The 23,814-nt window shown below is 39.8% G+C and overlaps 1 protein-coding gene across 7 annotated transcripts in view; it reads left to right on the plus strand.

The window, feature by feature from the left end:
- The window catches only part of dock10 (dedicator of cytokinesis 10), an 87,744-nt gene that overhangs the window by 29,789 nt on the left and 34,141 nt on the right, over positions 1-23,814 (plus strand). For 6 of the 7 annotated variants that reach the window (XM_086035138.1, XM_086035141.1, XM_086035136.1 and 3 more), the window contains 16 exons: positions 10,619-10,738; positions 12,222-12,311; positions 13,218-13,300; positions 15,799-15,871; positions 16,115-16,255; positions 17,738-17,872; positions 17,944-18,130; positions 18,431-18,516; positions 19,241-19,324; positions 19,540-19,698; positions 19,798-20,025; positions 20,097-20,219; positions 20,951-21,033; positions 22,172-22,294; positions 22,366-22,445; positions 22,528-22,715. In XM_086035138.1, the coding sequence (XP_085891264.1) occupies positions 10,619-10,738; positions 12,222-12,311; positions 13,218-13,300; positions 15,799-15,871; positions 16,115-16,255; positions 17,738-17,872; positions 17,944-18,130; positions 18,431-18,516; positions 19,241-19,324; positions 19,540-19,698; positions 19,798-20,025; positions 20,097-20,219; positions 20,951-21,033; positions 22,172-22,294; positions 22,366-22,445; positions 22,528-22,715 (1,983 nt within the window). Of the gene's footprint in view, positions 1-4,987; positions 5,206-10,618; positions 10,739-12,221; positions 12,312-13,217; positions 13,301-15,798; positions 15,872-16,114; positions 16,256-17,737; positions 17,873-17,943; positions 18,131-18,430; positions 18,517-19,240; positions 19,325-19,539; positions 19,699-19,797; positions 20,026-20,096; positions 20,220-20,950; positions 21,034-22,171; positions 22,295-22,365; positions 22,446-22,527; positions 22,716-23,814 lie in introns of those variants that run through there. The other variant, XM_086035139.1, reaches the window with a different exon arrangement.

Consider the following 23,814-nt stretch of genomic DNA (forward strand, 5'->3'; position numbering starts at 1 on the left):
AATTAATTTAATCAGTGTGATGATTAGTACAATAATTGATTCTTAAAATATCAGATCGCTCTAGTATTAATGGGAATGTTTTAGGTATGTCACGATATCCAAATGTCACAATACGATTATATCACGATATGAACCTCACAATACGATAATTATCACGATATTGTGGGGAGGTTGGCGATATATAAAAAGGTCACGATACTGTATACAAGTTCACAATATTGCAAAAAAAAAGCTCATATTAAAAAAAAATCATAATATTCAGGGTTTTTTTTGTGCACAATAACAGCCTTTAAAAAAGAATCATAACCTTCTATTTTTTTGTGCACAATAACAGCATTGACAAAGAAATAGGCTAAACCAGCCATGGGCTCCTTTTGGCTCAGCAGCGCAAAGTATCATGGTCTATGTAGTTCACGAGGCTGCTGACAGCGATGTTGAAAAATATGTGCTGGTATGATTTATGAGACCTTTTATTGGTAAGAACATAGTTTTGTTCACTGGAGCAATAATCAATTTAATTTCTGTTTAATTTGGTTGTGTGCCTGTGTGTATGGTTTCTGTTGAACATGACATACAAATAAACATGAGCAGTTGCATGTACAGGTCTCTACATAATACTAATTAGCTGTGGTCCTAATTATACATATGGTTCAAATAGTACAGTAAACATTAACCTCAATGTATATAAATGACCTACAATGACCGAACACCTAATATTGAGGCACTTACTTGCTAATTCACACGCATTTTGTGGAGGAACTCAAATGTGTTATGTTGCCCTTCATCTGGCGATTAGCGTGGGTCTTAAACAAAGGTGGCATTAAATTAAACTGCACTAATAAACCAACCACCAGAGGGTGCTGGAACTGCACAAAAGGAAAACAACCTGGGCTTTTAAACAGATTTGCTGCTATTAATATCGTGACATGACGACGACGATATATCGTGGCATTTTTAATATCGTGATATCGCGATATTGCCGATATTGTGACATCCCTTGAATGTTTATTACGGTATGGGAGAGGTTAGTAGGAGCATGGGAGGGTAATAACGCCTTAAAATCTATACAAATCTAAAATATATACAGTATGGTCGCTACTATGTGGATTTTTATCGATCACGTTCTAGAACGTAATCCCGGTGATCAACGAGGGACTGCTATGTCTTACTGTATACACACTGTAGTTTTTTTTAACTGTGTCGGTTGTGGCCCCTCACAGCTGAGAGATATAATGGGGAGGACGGAAATGAGGGGGGAGGAGAATAGAGTGGAGTATGGGGTCATACATTAGGAATTTGGGTTCTGTGGGAAAACTCTTCCTTTCCCGACATATGGAGAGAAGATGATTTAACCGACTGAATGAATAAATAAATGTAGGCAGCAGCAAGTGGGTCTAGTAATCAGTGATTGGATTACATTAAGTTGAATGTTCCTAAACAACTTTGCAGTGCAATAATGTATGCCAGCCATCTGTGAGATATCTGTATGGAACCACCAGTGTTGGCCTGATTTTCTTTTCACCCCGAGCAAGACCCAGGTTTCTGCAAGTCTTGTGGAAAAATGTTCAAGTTTTGGCACAGTGTGATTTTTACAGGCATTACCTCTGTTTCTCCCCTTGTTTCTTGCTTTCCCACCATAAACCTTTCACGTCTTGGTTCCCCTCTCTGGTCTCTATGGTAAACTGGATTTGATGCTTTACACTTGCAATTCTCAGCTTTTACATGCTGGAACATATCAGAGTATAAGTGGGCCTTTTATGATGACTATGCTGTACTAAAAGGTAGTAAGCACACTGACTTAGCATTTTACAATGCTCCCCAGTATGAACTACATTATTTTCATAATGCAGTGAACCCTCGCTGTTCATAAAACGTGAATAGCAAAAATCTGGGAGTAACTGACCCCAGTCTCCAAAAATGTGTATAATTGCCAATATTCATATTTAAAAACAAGTACAGTATACCCAAAATATCAGCCCAAAACACCGTAATATCATTTTGAGCTGACTTCACATTACCCTTAAAAATAATTGACTCACAGATTATAGTATTTGCTTCAGAAAAAAGAAAAAAAAGGAATCTCCACTCAGCGGAGGAGGAACATCCACATGCAGCGAAGACTGCAACTTCCACTAACATCCCAGGCTAAACCCAGCTACTCTCCAGCATGGAGAGACGGCAAAAATAAATAGCTTAAAGATGATTTGATTTTGAAACTGCAGCAACGTACCAATTACTACTTTCATTTTAGCCACCACTTTGGTGTCATCATCGAAAGAACATTGAAAGGTGGTTGCAATTTTTGAATGTTATTATCTTTGTCTTTGGTTAAAATGCGTCAATGTGTAGTAAAACAAAAAAAACATCCTATTTTCAATCATTTTAAAAGAGCTAATATTCCCCTTAATAAATATTCAGGCCAAAGCAAAGACTAGATATTTATTTTTACAAAAAAATTGTACATTTTTTAACCTAATTTTCAGGCTTTATCTGCGAAAAAAAGTTTCCATCACTAACCCCTGGGGAACACCAATATTCAACTGCAGCATCAATGAACAACTAAAATCAAACATTGATTATTAAAATTAGGGGGATCATATTGCATTATTTTGGTAGATGAAGTGTGCGGTAAACTGACTTTAATAGTTTTTCCATTGATGAAACATTTGCCATCTTGGCCAAATTTAAAATAAAATTGAACTTCTTGCAATGCAACACCTGATATTACCAGTTACCTCACCTTACCATCTCGTACCTTTCAGTAAGAGGTTACTGTTACAAAAAAAAAAAAAGCTTTGCGATGATCATACAACCTCTGTTTGTTTATAACATTTGATATATGTTTTGTGTTGTGGAACTGAAGGAAAGACTAAAGTTGAAAAAGTAAGGTGCTGTCTCATGCTTTGTTGTAATGATCTAAAGCAGATGGCTTGTTCCTCTTGGCTTCCTCTACTGTCTCCATCCATCTTGTGTACCTCCGCTCTTCTGCTTGAAACACATCTCCTAACACCTCCTTCCCTTAGCAGGGCAATAATAAATATGCTTGACAATGATACAGACCACCAGGAATATACATTTGATTTCTCTCCAGTTTTTCCATTCTTGGCTGTCTGAATTCTATGTGCTGATGTATTCTGCATCATTCAAAATGCTCTCCTTGTTTGCCAGTTACTCTGTGGGGAATCCCTGAGCTGTGAGCTGGCCAGTAATGGGCTGAATCTGTGCCTTCCTCGCAGCTGTACTTTGTCAACAGCAACATCAGTCTGCCTCAGTCCTGCTAAGTGAGAAGGGAGACAACCATGGGAGGCCGAGCATAGACGTTGAAAGGTTAATAAGGTGTGAGTAAGGGAGCGTTGAAAGGACAAGAAAGGAATCAAAGCAAGACGTTTGACGAGAGAAGGACAAAACAAAGGAAGGAAGAAGTTAGCTGAAGCATCTGGAATCAGTGGAAGAAGAGGGAGGATGCGGATGTTCAATTGTCATGAAGATCATTCAAAGTTCCAGATGCAGACCATCAAATTATTCATGTGTATTACATCTTGCAACATTAAGATGGATGTGTTTGCCTGGTGGACTTGAACGAGGGATCAATATGTCATATTTTTTCAAAATTCAGGTGTACAGACACAGATACATACTGTACACCTGCAATGGTGGCATTCTATCACAGTGCCACGCTAAAGTTAAGGGACTATTAAACTTTCCTTAAAATTGTTCTAACGGCACGACATGCAGCCCGTTCTTCACATACAGTACATGATGAATTTTACATAAAATCAGAGTCAAACTCTTCCCTCCCCAGCAAATATATAATATGTTTTGTTGGAATATTTTGTAGGTCTGGAGTCCATAAGCCCAATTAACAATTTACAAAACAACTACTTACTCGATGCGTGTTCGTTTTATCTTTCAAGAAGGTATCCATTGTAAATAGACTCACACAAGTCGATCGAATTTTCTCGTCAGTTTTCTTTACCATCTCTGAAGTTCAGGAATCATACAATAATCAGATCTGGGCAGCTTTTCCATCCTCGCAAATGCACTTAACCGAGATGGACGAGGGCAGAAAAGGGGCATGAGCTAACATGCAGCCCTCACATTTATACTGTCTTCAAAATGTAAACATAATGTGGGCTGGTCTCCTCCCTGGCTGGCCCTGCATATGGGGCTGATCTTCACCAGTTGGTCCTGTGCTCAGATCAGGGCACACTGACTCTGAGACTTAACTGATTATGCGATGTGCAATAAAAGTAAATGGTACATTTTTTTTTTTAGAAAGAAAAATAAAAGCGAACCATTCGGGTGACATTCTAAGAAATTACACCAGAATAAAAAATACACTAACAGTAAAGATCTCTTAATTTTGGCTTCTGGCGTCCTGGGTCCACTTTAGTGCCGCCGCCCTCCTCTCCCGCGTGCAACAGTCAATAGCGCCTCTGCGTAAACCCGCGCTAATAAGTGGACCGAACCGAACGCAAGTAGACCAAACCGACCATGCCATACCAAAACGTATTAATACACCCATGTGTACCGTTACACCCCTAGTATGTATGTATGTCACCTTTTTGCCAGACACGAGCTTGCATATAAAACCTCACTCTGTCACATGTCACCTGTTTTAAGCCATCTTCAGAGACTGTTTCCTCTTAATATTGTTCTGCTCTGAGGTTTTATCAGAGGAAGTGCATGTCTGTGTGTGCACACATGGTTTACCCGAGAGAATAATTCTTATTTTGCTGATTTTTTTTCCTTAGGCAAACTTCACTTTAAAACACTAGGTTTTCACATTGTGGATACACTTGTAAACCTTTTGATGGGAAAATAATAATTTTAATGCAGTGTTTGTCAATCACCTTGTCGGTTGAAATCTCATTTGCCGGGGATTTTGGAGCTGTGTGTGCGCGCGTGTGTGTGTGGGGGTGTGTGTGCGTGTGTGTGTGCGTGCGTGTGTGTGTGTGTGTGTAAAACAACTTCCTCTACGTCCACGTGCGTTGACACATAACGTGGTACTAGTTCTGCTTGTGATAAGGCACATGCGCTGCGATGTGTGTTTGATTAGTTGTATAGTATATAATTAATTTTTGTAAGTTTCTGTTCTACCATATGGACTATTTAGGCTTTATAATGAGCTTCAGGAGCAAAATCACCTTGAGGAGAAAAATCAAGAGTAAACGCATGAGGTCGGATTTCACCAGGTTGAGTATTGTATGTATTTAACAATATATTCCTCACTGTCTGCCTCTTCCATTCTGTCGCTTTCCGCATTTGTAGTTCATTTTACGAAAGGGATGGCAGCAACCACTGCACCATTTGTGCATCTTTAATGGCTGTGTTTCCATGATATTGTGGCTGAGGAGTTTAGTTCCTCTTTTTTCGCCATGTACGTTGAGTGCACCGATTCCAGTTCTATTCCAGTAATTGGCAGCTAAAGGGGATTATTATTTTTAAAATGAAATTCAACTGTGTGGATGTCACTGATGCGTACATAATAGGCAGGCGTCCTCCAAATCAGATTCTCCTTTGAAATGTACAGGTGTCATGTAAAATGTTAATTCATCTGAAAATTTCACAGTACTTCAATAATCTGCCATAGCTCACAAAATGAAAGGAGAGCAGCACTTCCAAGACTCAAATTGTTTGGTTATGGTGCTCTTTGGATGGTAAAACTTCAAAGTGTTCTTTCTTCTTTTTTTTATGTAAAAAGTCTTAATTGATGATGATGGTGATGTTTTGATGCGTGGGGCTTGTGCTTGAGTTGTTGGGGTGTAAAAAACAATGATCAGTTGAAGTGGACACTGACATTGGCTGTCATTTTGTTTGGCACTTCTTTGTAAGCAGGGCTTTGCTTACCTAAGAAGCAGTTCAAGCCTACCACATAAATGCAAAGTAACCAGCGGCGACTAAAGCCACAGCTAATGATCACAACGAAGATGCTAATATAGCGAGCCATTGCAAAGCTCTTCACCAAACTAAACTCGAGAACAGCTTGCGTATGAGCAAGTCTGCGAGTTACAGGCTGACAGCTTCCTGCCAAGTGACTAGCGATGAACTGCAGGTCGATCGACACAGTTGAAGACGAGGGTTTCATTGAGGCGTTTCAAACCGCGTCCAATGAGCCATCATACAAACCATTGTGCAGGACTGCAGTGATAACAAATCAGCAAGACGTATGACAGTGAAAAGAAAAGCAAGCTTGATGTTTCGGGAACAAACAAAACAAAAACCAGGAACTTGGCTGATAAATGCGCCAAACAATTTCGCAAAGTGGCAAATGACTGGGTAATTATACTTAAAAAAAAAAAAAAAGATAGCCATCATGAATGCAGATAGATACCTACAGACAATGGGGGGCTTTGGGGATTTTCTCAGCAATTTTTAAGTGAGAGTAAGTATAGATGAATTAGATCAATTAATTACAGATTATAATTATTTAATCTCTCTTTTTTTCTTTTTAAATCTTTTGACAGCTCTAATTAAAATACCAGTTAGGAACAATTTGCTCACATGCTGTCCGTGCAGTTCTTCAGTGAAAGGTGTGTGATAAACAAGCACTGTGATGAATAACATGCATATGGCAAAATATTGAAGTCAGTCCATGAATAATTTCTGTTTTGTTTTATGTTTTTTTTAAATGACACTAACACCGCTCACACACTTTGCCTGGGCTGGTCCACCAACATTGTAGACCAGAATTAGGCGATCTGCAGTTGTCGCGGTAACAAGAGAGACACTGTTCTCCTGATTACATGGCAGCGTGGGCTAATAAAAGCTTATAATTTTAATGTAGAAATGAATGTTTTATGCTCTTGTAATATTGAAAAATAGTAGACCTCAGATGAATAGGCTGGACTAAAAATAATGTTCTGTTATAAGAGGCTTATTGATTTTTTTTAATTTTTTTATTCTGCTATTGTACATTAGTGAAAGTATAATAGTCGAGATACTAGAGTCACCTTGAGTGAACTTGTGCTGTTGGTTTTCATCGTGCCTGCAAGCCTGTTTGTACCAATAAGGTAGAAATACGTTTTGGGTGAAAGTCTCCTGTCAGCACTGTACACATGTCAAACAAACTAGAGGCTTCTTCTGCTACCACTAACTTCCTGGCTACAGTCTTCTCTCTCTGCGGTCTTCTGCTTTTTATGTGAATTACAGAAGCGATGGCCTGTAATCTTTTGAACACATGTTGAATAACTATTTTGTCTGACTCACTTAGTATTACACATATCATTACTTCTCTTCTGTAAATGTTATTGCGGATATGTCATCCAGTGTCTGTCGTATATACTATACAACCGATTTGGGTAATGACTGAGTCACTCTCCTGTTGGGATAGTAACATTTTGCTCAATGTGACATGTCACAGTTCACCTTACAGTGACTTAGTCAGCAGTCTCATCATCAATAAACCATTTTGGATGTAGTATGTGGCATTCTTTGGTAATGAGCTGCTACTTTTCTTTGCTGTACTTTTCACTCTTTAATGCTCTTTTCCAATCAGTAAAAAAAATAAAATATATCTATATATATTAAAAAATATATATATTTTTTACTGTACTTCTTGACCTAAGGTAGATGTTTCCAGCCAGTCCAACCAAGTTAGAGACTTGATAAGACATCCAGTGAAATTCATAATGGTTCTCCACATCCAATCACTTCTGGCTCATGGCACTATTGCTAAAACAACTTGAGAGATATCCGCCGGGGCTAGCAATATTTTTGACCACTGAAGAAGGTAACAAACTTGAGAAGTTGTCTTTTGGGATAAACTGTGGCTGTCTATAACCTTGCATCCATTATTTTATAGCTCAACGGTACTTTTATGGTCGTGCATTTCTGGCTAGAGGCACTTTTACTCACACAACGAGAGAGTATCCTGCCAGTCTTGCAATATTGTTAACGCTAATAATATGTTCCCCGAGGCCATGGCAGCCACATTTCAGGCCACCATGAACAAAACAGGAGACGACGTGGGGGGACGGGATGGTAAACATGAATGCTGTGGATGCCTGGCCAGATCTTTAAATAAAAAAATATGTGTGCCACGGCGGTTACGGAGCATATGAAAAACCTAGTCAGCTACAGTGAGTGAGTGAGTGAGTGAAAACATTGCATGAATACACTGGAATACAGAGAAAACTATTGTGAACACAACTTTTGTGAAAAAAAAAGAAAACTTTTTGTGTTTTGAAAAACTTTTTGCGAAGTCCCCCCACTCCGGCAAAATGATAGACTACTAAAGTAGTAGAGAAATTTGAGATGCATCTTGTAGGAAATCTGTTGACTACTAGGATCTAGAATCTTTCATTCATGCATTTCTAGCACTTTCATGCACTCATGTGGCATCACACCCACAGTGATAGAAATAGATCACAGAGTGGTAAGCAAAAACAGCCTTATCTTTGTAAAGGGACATTTTTTTAGATACAGCACTTGTGGTATTTGTGCACACGTCCCTGATGTTGTCTGGTGAGTGAAAGTGAAATTTAAAAGGGGGGAAAGGAAGAATTCATTCTGCGAATATTTGTGTCATCCCCATTTCATGTTTGGAGTCACATTTTGCGTCAGAGTGGTTAGTGTGCGCAAGTGTAATATATGTATTTTTGTACAGTGAGGAAATTCCAACCATATCATGGGTAGATTAAGTACAGCGCAGATATCTTTTTTCACCCCAGTGTCATCAAGTTTGGGGTGTGCCCCAGCTTGCCTCCAGCGGTAATAGCCACTCGGGTGCTTTCTGCGTGCTGTTTTTAGGTCCTAATGATGTCACAGCACCGCACAGGAAATATTGAGATCATGACTTTCCTCCTAGAACCGTCAGATTTGTGTCGTGCCTACGGATAATTGACTGCTTCCATCTTTAAACCCCACGTTGTCATCGAGGCTGCATTCACATCAGCCACTTCCAAAGGCATTCAATACTTGATGACTTTATAGTGCACATTTCCAGTCAAACACAGAGGCTTCAACAGAGACTTTCAAAAAAATTCTTGACCGTTTGGGTCTCAAAGGTGGTACACAGGATAGTTACTTGTAACCTTGTGAACCTAGAGGTTAGAACAACACTATTATTAATATTAAGTAAGTGCAGGCGAACAATGGATTCATATAATCATTACGACAAGTGATTAATCGTTTAAGGACCTTGTTTAATTTAAAATTGTCTAAATTCTGGTAATTTCAGCCTGTCAGCAGTACATATTTTCCGATTTCGGTTGTCTTCCATGAAAGCACAATACATCTTTGTGTATTTTCCAAAATAAGACATTTGCAAACATCTACTTTTACAGTGGAAAGCAACGATCAACATTTTTGACGATTTTCTTACATGTTGCAGACCAAATCAGAAACTGAATCATAATTAATTTGTTTGTCCATTTACCGCACTGTTCATTTGAAATGTTCTGTTTTGGATAAAGGGCTGGAAATTAAGAGATGCTTTTTAAAAAGAAAAAAAAAAATCAGATTCATCAATGATTCAACTATTTTTCAAATAATCGATCATTAGTTGCAGCCCCAATATTAACATCCATCCATCCATCCATTATCCTAACTGCTTATCCTCACAAGGGTCAATAAAATCAAAATAAAGAAATGCATAACATCCAGTGGTGTTTTGAATTAAGAGTTTAATTCCTTATCTAGCCATGCTCCGAACTAAAAACATTAATAACAAATTATCTTTCCCCATTGAAATGAATGGAAACCCCATTAATCCGTTCCAACCCTGTATTATACGCCCTTTGTCTGTGCACCATGGAAACCACAGTCACAGTCACAGCAAGAGTACAGATGCACACCAAGAAGAGTTTTACAATTAAGTGTCTCAGTAAGCTGCATTAATATTATATTTATAATATTGTATTATGCCAAGAATATTATTTTTATTATTATTATAATTATCCGCGTTTGAATTGGAGTCATTGTAGTTTGCGTGGGCGGGCGCGGTTGCGTGCTGGGCGGCGCAAATGATGCGTTTGGGGCGGTGGGACGCGGAGCGAAGCACCGGAAATCTGCCCATTCGCTCGATTCGGCTCTTATAAAACAAGTAAACTTTTTTGCCATTTCGCCTCGCGGGAGCCAATCAGCATCCTGTATACTAAGTCACACACAGCCACACAGCGTCCTGTTCACTCGGCGGCCAGCAATATTGTGAGCACTAGCATAATGCATGTGCAAAAAAGTTGACTTGTTTTATACGCGCCGAATAGAGCGAATGGGCGGATTGTTGTTGCTGCAAATCTGCTTAAGGCTGGCTATCAGCAGCTACTGTCCGGACTATGCGTCCCTGGCTGATTCCATTCAGTGCAAGTAATGTAATTGCAAAACGTTTTTTTTGTTGTATTGTGCTATATAGGTTGATGCAGTCATGCAAGGTACACCAGCATATACAGTACATATAAAAATAATTCTCCATATATTTATAAATAACGTGTTTTGCATTTTTAGTAGGTGGTAGATCATTTTGACTCTGTCATGTCATAAGTAGCTCTCAGGCTGAAAAATTGTGGGCACCCCTGCATTAGCCCATCTATGGCGCTCATCTATTTGTGTCAGCATCAAGCCCGTACTGTATATGCAGTAAGTTGATGCTATGTCTTTTGTGTTGTGTGTTTTGCAGCAAGAGAAGCCCAAGTTGATCGATCCACTCGATTATGAGGCTGTCATCTCGGAACTGGGAACGGAGCTCAAGCAAGACCCTCTTAGAGAGCTGCTGCTGTTTCCTGACAATGATTTCACAGTAAGTGTATGTGCATGTGCGTGCGTTAATGCAGTTAGAGTGGAAGGATCTTGACTTTATCAGATCATAGTATAGCTTCCAAAGGCTATGATAGGGAATCCCCTCATATAATATGCAGGCGTTATGGCAGCTAGCACTCACTTAAAGAGAGAGAGTGGAAATATGCTTGATGTCCAGTGATGCCAGTAACACATTACTTAAAACACATTACAGTACATCAAATTTGAAGGAACATTTGGAGTCGCAGCATGGTACATTCAAGCTTACAAGGACCGACACGTTGAGCTGTGACTAATGCAGTAGGTCCCGGAATTTTTTTTGTTATGTTTATAAAGGATGTACATTATAGATGGTACGTTTCACCATAGCAGTATTAATAGTTAAATATGTTGGGTCAAAAAAGACTACCTCAATTTTATATTGTATACACAAAAATGTATTTGTTAATTGAAAGAAGAAGTCAGCGCAAAGGTTTTATTTTCAAGTAGCCTTCTTATCTTAGATGTTCTATGCAGCCCTACTAGTCGAAAAACAACATTCTGATTAATAATTCTGATAAATATTGCACTTCTGCAATATGAGTTAAGCAGGAATATCCACCTGTTTTGTACATCTCAGGGGGGCAGCCATTTTGCCACTTTGTGTCGACTGAAAAAGACATCACAGTTGCTCGGGTAACAGCCAATCATGGCTCAGCTTCAGAAAACAGGTGAGCCATGATTGATTGTTACCTGAGTCCTGAGCAACTGTGATGTCATTTCAGTTGACAGAAAGTGACAAAATGCCCCCCCCCCCCCCCGAGATAGCTAAGAACGGGTGAATTTTGCTGCTTAACTCATATTCCACAAACACAATATTAATCAGAATGCCATGTTTAGACGAGTGAAGGCACATGGAGCATACTAATGCAAAGGTTCTTGCGGGGTTGACCTCCGCTTTATAGAAGTCTAGAAAGTACATTGATGTTCTATGAAATCGAGAAAGACATTTATGTTAGGCCCAAAAAGGCTGTCTTTCTTTAGTTTTTCAATAAAAAGTTTACCCCTACTGTATCCTACTATTAAAATGCTTTTCCAATAGAGCATTGCCAAAACCAGTTATTGTTATGTTAAGCGGGGTGGTTAGCTTCTGCTGGAAGTAACTAATAAACTAACTTGTAATCTAAGTGAGTTATTTTTAAAATCCAGTAACTAAATACTTTTAAAATCAAGTAATCCTTAAAGTAACTTATTTTAAGTTATTTTTTCAAGGTAACTGTGGCAACACTGTTGACTTCGAAGTCTTCCTATTCAAGGAAGCAATAAATAATTGCACCTTGTCAGTATTTCCTTACAATGAATGGAATTTGATTTAATTTCAAATTTTCTTCATGAATCGACATAAATGTGAAGCATGTTCCTGCGAATGCCGGCCCATTTTGTGCATCCTCTCGAGTCAGCTGTTTCCATGCCAATGCATCTCTTTACTGTCCTTATCGATGCAGGTATCCACCGTGCCCCAAGAGAGACGCACTCTCAAGTCAGCTGTTCCTGAGGGCGCAGAGCTCCAGGCTGAATGTCTGCTGGTCAGACAGGTCAGATGCACTCTGACACACGTGTGTTTGTCATGCTTTGTTATGGGGGGTCTCGTCGACCCGTCATTCCACATGAGTCTTAGGCCTTGTCTACACGTAGCCGTTTTTTTTTAACAACCGTATATCCCCCCTCCGCCCCGCCTGCGTTGGAATACACATAAAAAAACGCATCCACACGAAACCGCGGAAGTGCGTTTTCAAACGCACGGCAAGCCTCTAGGCGGCAGGAGTTAGCCAAATACTGTCCATTCAGAAGGAACTTCCGTCCTTTGACGTCACTTCTACGAAACCAAAAACACGGCGCCAAACTCGTTCGGGAGAACTGACAAGAGGTCAGAATTGCTTTTAAACCAACAAGAAGCAGTGGTTGGTTGCGGACCAATAAGTAAGCAAAAAGCGCCTTGAGAAGGGCTATAATCAATGCAGCGCCGCGGAAATCCATGTTGACTCGCATGAAAACACAAGTGGCACAAGTGACGTCAGAGCATTTTTGTCGCATAGTGGCGACCTAAATCTCCGGGTGTAACCGTCCACAGCAAAACACGGATCCGGAGATATCCAGAGATATCCTAAGGCCCGCAAATCTCCACTGCGGCCGGAGTTTTGCGTTTTCACTGAAAAAACTCCGGGGACGTGTGGATGATAGGGCTAACCGCAGGCTTATATCCGGCGTTTGCAAAAACCCTGGCTACGTGTAGACAGGGACTAAGTCATTCATCTCATTCTGATTTTATTGAGAAATATTTGACAATTACAAAATATACTCGCAGTCACATATTTGCCTCTAAATGGTACAAATTGTAAGGGTTTATCTAACAGGCAAGGTTTGGGAAGGAGTACAGTGTACATATCTTTCAGCTGCATCTAGTCCAATATATTCTACTTCATCTCCGCCCTCTTCACCAGGCTTGCAAGTATTATAACTCGGATCTGAACGTGGTCCAGTTCAAGTATGACGACTACGCTGGAGACTACCGCCTGCTGCCAAGGTAATAACATTGTGAACAGTAACCTGAAATTCCCTTTAGGCAGTGAAGGAGAGCAAAATGGTGGTGGGTGTTGAGTGCAATAAAGGAGTCACAGAGTGCAAGGACAAAGCAATGTTTCATGGGTATGAGGCCGTTGCTTCTGAGATGTGACTGATCCAAAACAGTCCAGCAATTCAAACCACTGGAATGTCCTCTTTCTATCCCATGGGTTCAGGTTGCCACTGTCAGTTCACATGACCTCTGACCTAACCGGAAGTGGATTTAAAGCAGGATAAGACAGATGTTAATGCATTTAGTTAGTTTATTGCCAGACCCAAAGCTATTATTTGATTTTGGTGCAAATAATTTGTCAACACTAATGGGTTTGAAAAAACAACAGCAGAACATCTCTCCATGTAAAAATAAATGAATAAATCTCAGGCCTACAGCAACAGGTGGCGCTGTAACCAGGGTGTCTGCAGACAAAGTAAAGTCTTGTACAGTCTATCCTTAAAAATTACAATGAGCACCTGAATAAAAGGTCTTAAAAATGACATTGTTTTCCAAATTTGTCGAATCTGATAATTCCTCAAATAATTTAACCCAATCTTTTGTTGATTCGAGATGAGGTAGATGGAAATGCTACCAGCAAGCTGTAATAGCTTCAAACATGCAGATATCCTGTATTACTCCCAACCTCAAGGCTATTTTAGCTGCTTTAGACACTTGAAGGAAGTTATTTCTGGAAAAGGCGCAATAGCGGCAATGGTGGATCGAAGAAAGTGGACTGATCGTGATTTAGCTAGGAAAGCAATAAACAATGCACCGCTTAAAAACAGCAAATATAATTGCATACACTTGATGTAATACAAACGAAAGAAGCAATGCAATGCTGGTGGAATTGTTCATTATGATCTGTTTTGATAAGGGAGGATGTTTATGAGCTTTTTCTAACAGTTTCCCTGATAGAAGAGCAGATAATTGCAAGTATAGAAAGAACTGTTTAAATAACATAGTATTACAATAAGTATAAAATTTGGTGCATATGCTGTTTAAATTACACGTTTAAGAAAAATACCTCTGGCCACTCAAAACTCCAAGATGACGGCCAAAACCTAAGATGTGCACCCAAAACTGTGTTTTTCCTCTATAATTCAAAATGCATTGATTTTAAGCGGCAAATATGTGCTGAAGTCGAACATCAACTTTTTGAACTTTGAGTCATAATAGGTTTGAGAATGTGTTACAATTTGAACGATTCTTTCACTTATCTGCTCCACTCTGAGATTTTATTTGTTTTTACACTCTAAAAACAGTTGGGTTAAAGATAACACAATTTGGGGTCGAAAATGGATCGATCCGCGAATTGGGTCAAGTAGACCCACTCTCTTGCAATGTTTTGTACAAAAAAGCCCAATTTTTGGGGTCGTTTTGTACAAATCTACCCATTTTTGGGGTTGTTTTTGCAGAACCCCCCCAAAATGTAGGTATGGTAGATTGTTTTTCACAGAAAACAACCCAGAAAGTTGCGACCAATTGACCCAAGTGGTGGATCGGTCCATTTTTTACCCCAAATTGTGTTATTTTTAACCCAAGTGTTTTAGAGTGTAGAATTGCATCAGTAGAACGGTGGGCACTTGGTTATATCTTCCTCAGAGTTCTAAAGCTTGGGGTTCAAATCTTGGCGTCGTGTGGGTCCCTTGTATGTGGTTTGCATGTTGTCTTGTGCTTGCGTGGGTTTTCCCTGGTTGCTCTATTTTACCCCCCCCCCCCATTCTAGAAGCATTCATGTTATGTTCATTGAAGACTGAATTGTCTTTTGGTGTGAATGTGAGTGCGAATGGTTGTCTGTCTATGCCCTGCGATTCCTGCCTCTCGCCCAAATTGAGCAGGGTTGGGAAGATGAAGATAGGCTTGTATCAAAACTCACACTAGCCATATAAGATATGGTGCCCACCCTTCGTCTACATCGTCAATAGAGTCTTCACCCTGTCAGCTTTCCAAAACGACACTATCCAATGGCCTAAATCAAACTTTGTATTGAAAAAGCCAAACATGTATAGAGAAATATACAGCTGTGTTTGCACAAGCATAGCATTAACTTAAACACTCAATATCCTTTTCGAGGTAAATGAAATGGAGTATAAACCGTTGCACAGCAGGAATATGCAGCGACTGAATGCACGCGGTGGTTACCGCTAAGTTTTGACTGCAGCAATGTCCATCTGTCAATCGGGAAGCATTCCTGCGCCTGTCCGCAATCACCACAAATGCGGCGGTTATTTTCGACAGCTTTTACCACCACGTGACCTTTAGCAAAGTGTCTTTCCGGCATGGAGCTGCAAGCCTGCTCGACATTTCATCGTCACACACAAAGCGAACCAGCAGAGCTTATCTATTGTTGACTTCGTGGAGCCAGAGAGTCGCTCAGAGAGGATTAATTGAATAATCTCTTTGTATACTTTTATCATCAGAATTCCACATCCTCTTCAATGTTTTCTCCTTTCCCCCTGTTCTAGGAAATTGTACAAAGCTGAGAAGCTGCCATCCCATTCTTTTGAGATTGACTATGAGGACGTGGACAAGGATGAGGTTGGTGATGGACCTTTCAAAGGCAGCATTAACATGTTGGGAACATCCTGGCCTTATGATGCTCAAATGAGTTTATCCTGAAGCCATCTAGCTGTTAAAATATACTCCCACGGAGACGTGAGCTCATCGTTGTTTACGTACATCAGTTGACAAATGGCCCAGTCGAGGATGTCTCCTTCTCTTCTATTGATCTCCAGGACGAGAGGATGTACTTTATGTGTGGGCGTGTTTGTCTTTTTGCAGGACACCACCTCCCTGTCCTCATCCAAAGGAGGAGGGGGATGTGGCGGAGGAGGAGGAGGGGGAGGAATTGGTGTCTTTCGGTCGGGCTGGCTCTACAAGGGCAACTTTAACAGCACCGTCAACAATAGCATCACTGTCCGGGTGAGGACACCGACTTGGCATGCACTTGAAGTTTATCTTTTTGTTGTTACGCATTGTCAAACAGCCTTTGCAGTACACAGTTTTAAGAATCTAACTATTAACAAATATACAAGTCAATGCAGTAGGCAGTATTCAGGATCTATTAACAAATATAGAAGTCAAGTCAAATTTATTTATTGAGCCCTTCATCACAAAAAAAGTCTCCAAGCCACATAAGCCCGCAGTTGACAAATATTTACAAAATAGAAAAGAATTACTCATCACTGTCTGCATTTTTTGTTGTTGTTCAGCTTCTGGTTTTGCATTCAACAATGAATCAGTACAAGGTGATGAATTGCGAAGGCACAGACAAGTACAAAAGACCGGGAGCTCTCCATGCTGAGGCGCCTTTTTTTTTTTTTATCCGTATGTTTGCCAGCTAGCTTCTTCCTTTGCAATGTGTAGTGGAGGCTTGAGGCGGCTGCATCCCATACTTCAGTATAGGTATTTGCAGTAACCCTGCAAATTGTGAAAAGGGTATTTTGTACTCTCCAAAAATGTTTAGAATTGCCCATTTTAATAGTTTAAAAAATTATGAATATATCCCAAACAAAAATACAAAACATTCGAATATCATTTCAAACTCTCATTACATTACCCTTCATACTGAATGGCTTTTATAATAATAAATGGCTTTTTCACACTGCACTTAGTCGGGCGCAGCGCGCTGTCATCAAACCCATTCATTGTGTATCTGGTGAGGGGCGGAAACCAGGCTGTAGGACGCTGCTTGTTTCCTCCTGCTCCTTTTTAAAACGAGCAGAGCCAGGGCTTTCTTTTGCAACAATGAAAGATGATTGTTAAAGTGTAGTGTACTTCTCATCCAAACCAGTGGCAAAAGTCTCTGTGCTTACTTCCTGGTAGCCTGCTACGCCAGCACTTTCAAATATGGGCGCACCAGCATCCAGGGCGCCATCGTCTTTCTGCCCTGCCGCGCAACCCTTTCACACTGAGCGAGTGCAGTGTAGAAAGGGCTTACCAGATTATTTGATTTGTAAAAAATGCAACAGAAGTGTTTGTACCAATTTCCTTTACAAACCCTTAAAATAGCAATTGTCAAGCAATAACAAGACCTCCTACGTCTGTTCGCGTGAGCTTTTTATTATCCACTCAGCAGAGCAAAAACATGCATGGCGTAGACCGCCCAGGACTTGCGCTAACAACGCATTCAGGCTAAACTTAGCGCCTCCCCATCTTAATCTTTCAGTCGAGATCACTTTAATATACTTCCCTGATACCAATTACTAATTAGAAAATTATGCTGTAAACCACGATTCAGTGGTTTTATTATTATTATTATTATTATTATTATTCCCCAGGGAATAGCATAAAGAATGAATTTGCACTGTATAAATAGCGAACCGTATATAGGCAGGGGTTCACCATAATTGTGATTTAGTCTTTCAGGCATGTCCTGTATTGAACTTTCTCGTCATTGCACAGTCCTTCAAGAGGAGATATTTCCAGCTGACCCAGCTGACAGACAACTCCTACATCATGAACTTCTACAAAGACGAGAAAATCTCCAAGGAACCCAAAGGCTGCATCTTTCTCGACTCATGTACCGGTGTTGTGCAGGTATGCTCCAAACTTTAAAATTTGAGTTATCATGTGAGCTGTATTTTAATGACGTGAAATGATCCACAAAGAATAACCGCTTGAGGAAGCACGCCTTTGAGCTGAAGATGAACGAGGTCACATACTTCGTGCTGGCCGCGGAGAGTGAGCAGGACATGGAGGAGTGGATCAGCACCTTGACGCGCATCTTGCAGATCACGCCGCACGACGGGCCGGCTCCGGACCGCAAGAGTCTGGACCTGTCCGACCATCGCCAGGGTGAGAATTGTAAACACTGATGTCAGCAATGCTGATGAATCACTGGTCTTTTAGCCGTTAAATTAGCTTGTGAGCATACATCATTATTTTCAGCGTGAAAAAAATTTTGCAAGGCAGCCCATAAAGATTACGTTGCAGTAGACGTTTGACTGCTTTATAGTCCATAAATGCCACATTCAGAGTCATACTTAATTAATCCTGAGTTTGATATATGTATCACTGTTTTCTGCTTAGTGTGCTGCTGGAGCTGTTGTACAGAATTCAAATGCTGTCATGACGCTGTGTTTGTTATTACTCCAGATGTGTTTGACATGTCGTTGAGCGATGGCTGTTTGCAGGAGAACGAAGATACTACAGAAAACGGCATCAATCCCGAGCTAGCTAAGGTTGATTCTTTTCTCACCCCGAACAATATCACCTCTTCTTGTTTCTATTCCCAAAAATTATATTTGAAGAGATAAAATTCCAAAATTGAATTGGTATCTATGGAGACATTTTAGAGTTTCTCTGAAAATGAAAAATATATCAACTAAATAATCGCTTAGGTCATTCACTGCCATTGACGTATTAATTTGTCTTTTCACAGTCCAGCCATTCAATCCCAGGAATTTATTTATATATTTTTTTATATTTTCGAATGGTAGGGTGAAAGAGGGTCTGAAAATGGCTGGCAGTGAATGAATTAAAAATAAAAAAATAATAATTTTGTAAACTGAACTTCGAAATATTTGCTTGCTAATACTCTTTGGCTGTTGTCAAACTAGAGCGCTGAGTACTGTATATAATCTTGGTGTTTTTGCTCCAATGGTTGTATGAATTAAACAATCTCCTCACAATTTGTAAGTGAACATTCCACCAATAAGGATAGGAAATGAAGTCATGCAAACGTGGTAAAATAACACCACTAAAAATCCCCAAATTATTGCTTGAATCCCAGCTAATTGCTACGTCCGTGAAATTATCATAATTCTTTCTATTTTCAAGAAAAGCTTTCTCTGCAATCTAACGCTCACGGAGCATATTTTAGAAGATCCTGTCTATTTCGAGCATGCACAAGCCATGCGGTTTGGGGTTTTCTCTCATATCATTATGTCGTCTCCTTTTGTGCAGTATATCTCCGAGACGGATGAGGGAATTCGTTGTGCCCGGCGGGAGGAGAGGTTGAATCTCTTCTCGCTTGACCCGGATACTCCTGTATGTATAACTTTACCTGTGCTATTCATGTATTCCCATCATTAACAATAGTTCGACGAGTTGCTTGTATAAGCCTTATTTATTTGCCACAACCTTAGATAACCTTACACAATGAGATATTTTGAAATTGTGATCCTCAGTCCAACTAAACAATAGAGTTTTAGGTGTACCTAATGTAATGGCCAGTAAGCACTTTGCAATCTTTTCAACCATAGGTCCTGAGGAGCCCACGAGTAGAGCATTTATCGAGTGAAAACTCCGCAGTGCGTCCTTTTGAGGAGAAACTTGGCAGAAGGTTCATGGTGACGTGTCGATCGCTGAACTTCATGCTGCAGGGCTGCATCAGTGAGAATGAAACGGGACCCGTCACAAATGTAAAGAAGTGGAACCCTTTAGACCTTTTTTTTTCTTACGTATTGCTTCAATTATGTGACTCAAGTGACCCTTAATGTTTGTCCTGTGTGAACCACCAGATCGAGCCGTTCTTCGTGTCGTTATCACTGTTGGACATTCGAGATGGCAGGAAGGTTTCTGCCGACTTCCACGTTGACCTCAACCAAGAGGCAGTGCGTCAGATGCTCGGAGGATGTGCTTCTGGAGCTCAGGAGAATGGCATGTGCGCTCCCGGAGAGAAGAAGTCAGGAGAAAGTCATCCGAGCCTGGACCTGGACCTGGAACAGTGGCTGTGCTTTCCCAAACAGGTATCAGCCAGAATGTGGCTCTCAAAGGAAATGTTCATTCATAAACAGACATTAATAATATGTCATTGTAGGCGATATTCTCAGTGACCAACCCTCACACGGATATAGTGATGGTGGCCAGAGTAGAGAAGGTGCTAATGGGAAATATTGCTTGCGGGACCGAGCCGTACATCAAAAACACAGACTCTAGCAAGGTAAATATGTATATTTTTATTTAAAATAAAATTTTGCATCAATATTTTCTGTTTTTGTTAAACTGTTGCAAGGTGTGTGTGTGTTTTTTGGGAACAACCAGTTCTATGCACATTTTTTTCATAAAGGTCTTGTTCTAAGGTCATACTTGATTCTAGCCATGACTCATCTGTATTCACTGCCAGCTGTAGGATTTCCCATTGTAAGAAAAATAAAAGGCTGAATAACTTGACATGCAACCTACAAGCACAAATCCAAATTTTAATTAAGTACTTTGCAGTGTCAAAAGTATTGTGGTAACTGCAGCAATTGGGGATAGGAGGAAATAGTCCTACAACAGTTCCTTTTTTGTGGAAAGACTTTCTCCAAAATGTTGGAGTGTGTCTGTGGGATTATATAAAGAACATTTGTGTGCAGGCCTGCTAACCTACTATTTCGACTATAGTTCAATTGGGTTAAGGTTTTCTACACCTAATTCATCAAAGCATGCCTTTGTATGGAGGTTGCCTTGAGCACTGGGACACAGTCTTACAGTATTTAGGCCTCCTACAAAATTGTTAGTACAAAATTGTCTTAGCCATAAGAAAAAGCAGTAGGCTTAATCAGAAACTAAGGGGTGTAGTACAAGACTTGATGGATTATTTAATGAATTGATTTATGTTGGTTTTCCAATACTCTGGTCCATCGTCGTTCCTTGTTAATGTTTCCTTTTGTGATGTGATCATCTCTACAGATTGTCCAGAAGATTTTAAAATCCAACAAGCAGTTCTGCGGTAAACTAGGAAAGTACCGAATGCCATTCGCTTGGTCCGTCAGGTCAGTAGCAGACATAAGCACTTGCGTACAGTGGTACCAGTCTTGCCTACCTGTCTTGAGATGTGAGAAAACATTTTAGGTACGAGCACGAATACTGTAGATGGCAGCAGGTATCACAAGAAGAAGCAGATAGTGAACAGTTGCTCAAAAAAGAAGCTAAATGCTAGCTTCACATTTTTTATTGCTGTCCCATTTGAAGTTTAAACATTCAAACGGGTAACAAAACTTGCATTGATGGTGCGGTTCAAGCCTTTATGCAGTGAATATTTGGGGGAAAAAATGGTGCAGCAACACATGTAGACAGACTATAAATAAAATAACATAATTCATAGCCATATTTTCTTTATCATCTGAATAAAAAACTACAGTGCATAGGGACTGGGCTGGCCCACAAATTGCGAAAATCTGTATATAATTGACACCCATTGAAATGCATTGGGGGAAAAAAATGACGTATTCTAATAAAATTTTAAAAAAAAGAAAATTCCTCAAACAGTGCTGATAAACATTCAATATGTATTTTCCACAAATGATGGGGTGAAAGGAGGAAAAAAAACAGCAAAATATTTCTTAAAAATATTCCATCTACAGTTTACATTTTCCAATTTGCTTATCTTCGCAAGGGTCACAGGCGTGCTGGAGCCTTTCCCAGCTGTGGGCGGTGTACTCCCTGAAGCGATCACCAGCCATAATTGAAAAATATATTTTTTTAAAAATCAGTGAATGCACGGGTGCCAAACCGTGGGTATGCGAGGGTCCACTGTACTGTTGTAGCTTACAAAGTCACTTATTTGTGAAACTCTTTTTTTGTTTGTTTTTCATTAAGCATATTTGTATAATACTGCCACGTTGGGGTCAAGGCGTGCATACCAGAAGGCACACAATGTTAATGAACTTTAAAGCATGAAATCACAATGTACAGACAGATGAATCTTTTACGTTTTTACGTTTTATTTAAATATTTTTAATCTGTAGCATGCTATTCAATTATTAAAATCTGGGAATGTTGATTCGAGAGACCGGTGGCTGCATTTTGAGCGTTTCCACAAAACTAATTAAACTCATAATTTAAAATACCAGTGTACTTGGTAGCTGCTTTTATTCTGGCATAACTTTATAATCGGTCTATGTCCAACAGGTCACTTTTCAAGGATAACCAGGGGGCACTCGACCGAGAATCTCGTTTCTCACCGCTCTTCAAACAGGAGAGCAGCAAGATTTCCACAGAAGACCTGATCAAGCTTGTGTCAGAGTACAGAAGGTAAGACTTAACCATCACAGTCGGCCTTCTCCAAAACAGTATAAGTTCTTACGACATCTTCATCCCGTCAGGGCTGAGAAGGCCAGCAAGCTGCAGACCATTCCCGGGACTCTGGACATCACAGTGGACTATGTTCCCCTGGAGCTTCCAAGTATGCTTGACTACTTAAGACCATTTTTCCCTCTCTCTTTTAGCAACCTTTCTTCATGACTCAGTCGTATTTGTGCTTCTAGACTGCGTGACGTCCTCCTACATCGCCGTGAAGCCTTTTGAGGATCTCAGCAAACAGCAGCCCACGGTCGAGGTGGAGGAGTTCATCCAGGACACAACCAAGTTCACTCAACCATACCGCGTCTACAGGAACCACATCTACGTTTACCCCAAGCATCTCAAATACGACAGCCAGAAGAGCTTCGCCAAAGTAAAGCAGTTGTCATCACTCTAGCCATCTGTCTAGTCCCAATCTTTAGTGTTGCCTTCACATTGCGACTAGGGAAATGTTCTTAAATTAACAAATAAACAGCTGTGAGTTTTACTGTTTAAGAGATTAACCATTACAATCATTCAAGATTTCCCAACATTCCCTACTTTCTCATTGGTGATTCTCTATGACAAGCAAACAATGTATTGCACACAAGGGTTTGTCAGATTTATAATATCACTAAAGATCACGACAAAAGAGGTTTGTTCACAACTCCAATCATCATCAGATCATCAGAAATGAGTGAACTAATAGAAATTATTACCTTAAATTGCAAAGAAACATGGTCATGTTTTAGTGACAGAAAATAGGCAAAAATATAGATCACTGCTTTCCACAGTAAAAGCAAATATTTTATTTTGATTCAACAAAGATAATCAGTCTGCTTTCATGGAGGAAGATTTACTGTTCAGAAGCTGAAATTCTGAAGATTTGGACAATTTTGATTAAAAACATTTTTGATTAATTTAATCATGGATTACCGGTAGTGGTTGATTAATTGATGTATCACCTTTACTATTTTACCGTTTTATCACTATAATGAAATGAAATATAAACAACACAAAGTTTCTAGCGGAACACTTCCTCTGTTTTTTGGGAACACCAGTGGTCTGCAGACCACACTTTGACAAAGAGGGTTTTGGAAAATAAGTTTCTGACTGTCAGTTTGTTCAAACAATACATTATATTGCCTGCTGAAACTTTTTTTTCCAACTTTATTTATTGAACATTTTTGTTCCAAACAAAACCCAACATACTATGAATTTGCAATACTTGGTCATATTTTAAAGGATATATCGTATGTCCGCTAACCCACCCTCATCCCACCCCAAAGGCCGTGTAACCACACACCCCCACACACACACCCACACACACACACCCACACACACATACAATCTTGTCAACAAATTAGGCGTAAAAAAAAAAAATACAAATGAAATCTATATGTGTATAAATATATATATATATATATATATATAACTGCTGAAAAATGTAATAGTTGTATTGTTCACTGCTAGTTTCTTGCCTTTTATCTTTA

This window comes from Filicampus tigris, chromosome 7 (genome assembly GCF_054856515.1).
Source record: "Filicampus tigris isolate MCC_2025a chromosome 7, RoL_Ftig_1.0, whole genome shotgun sequence".
NCBI lineage: Eukaryota > Metazoa > Chordata > Actinopteri > Syngnathiformes > Syngnathidae > Filicampus > Filicampus tigris.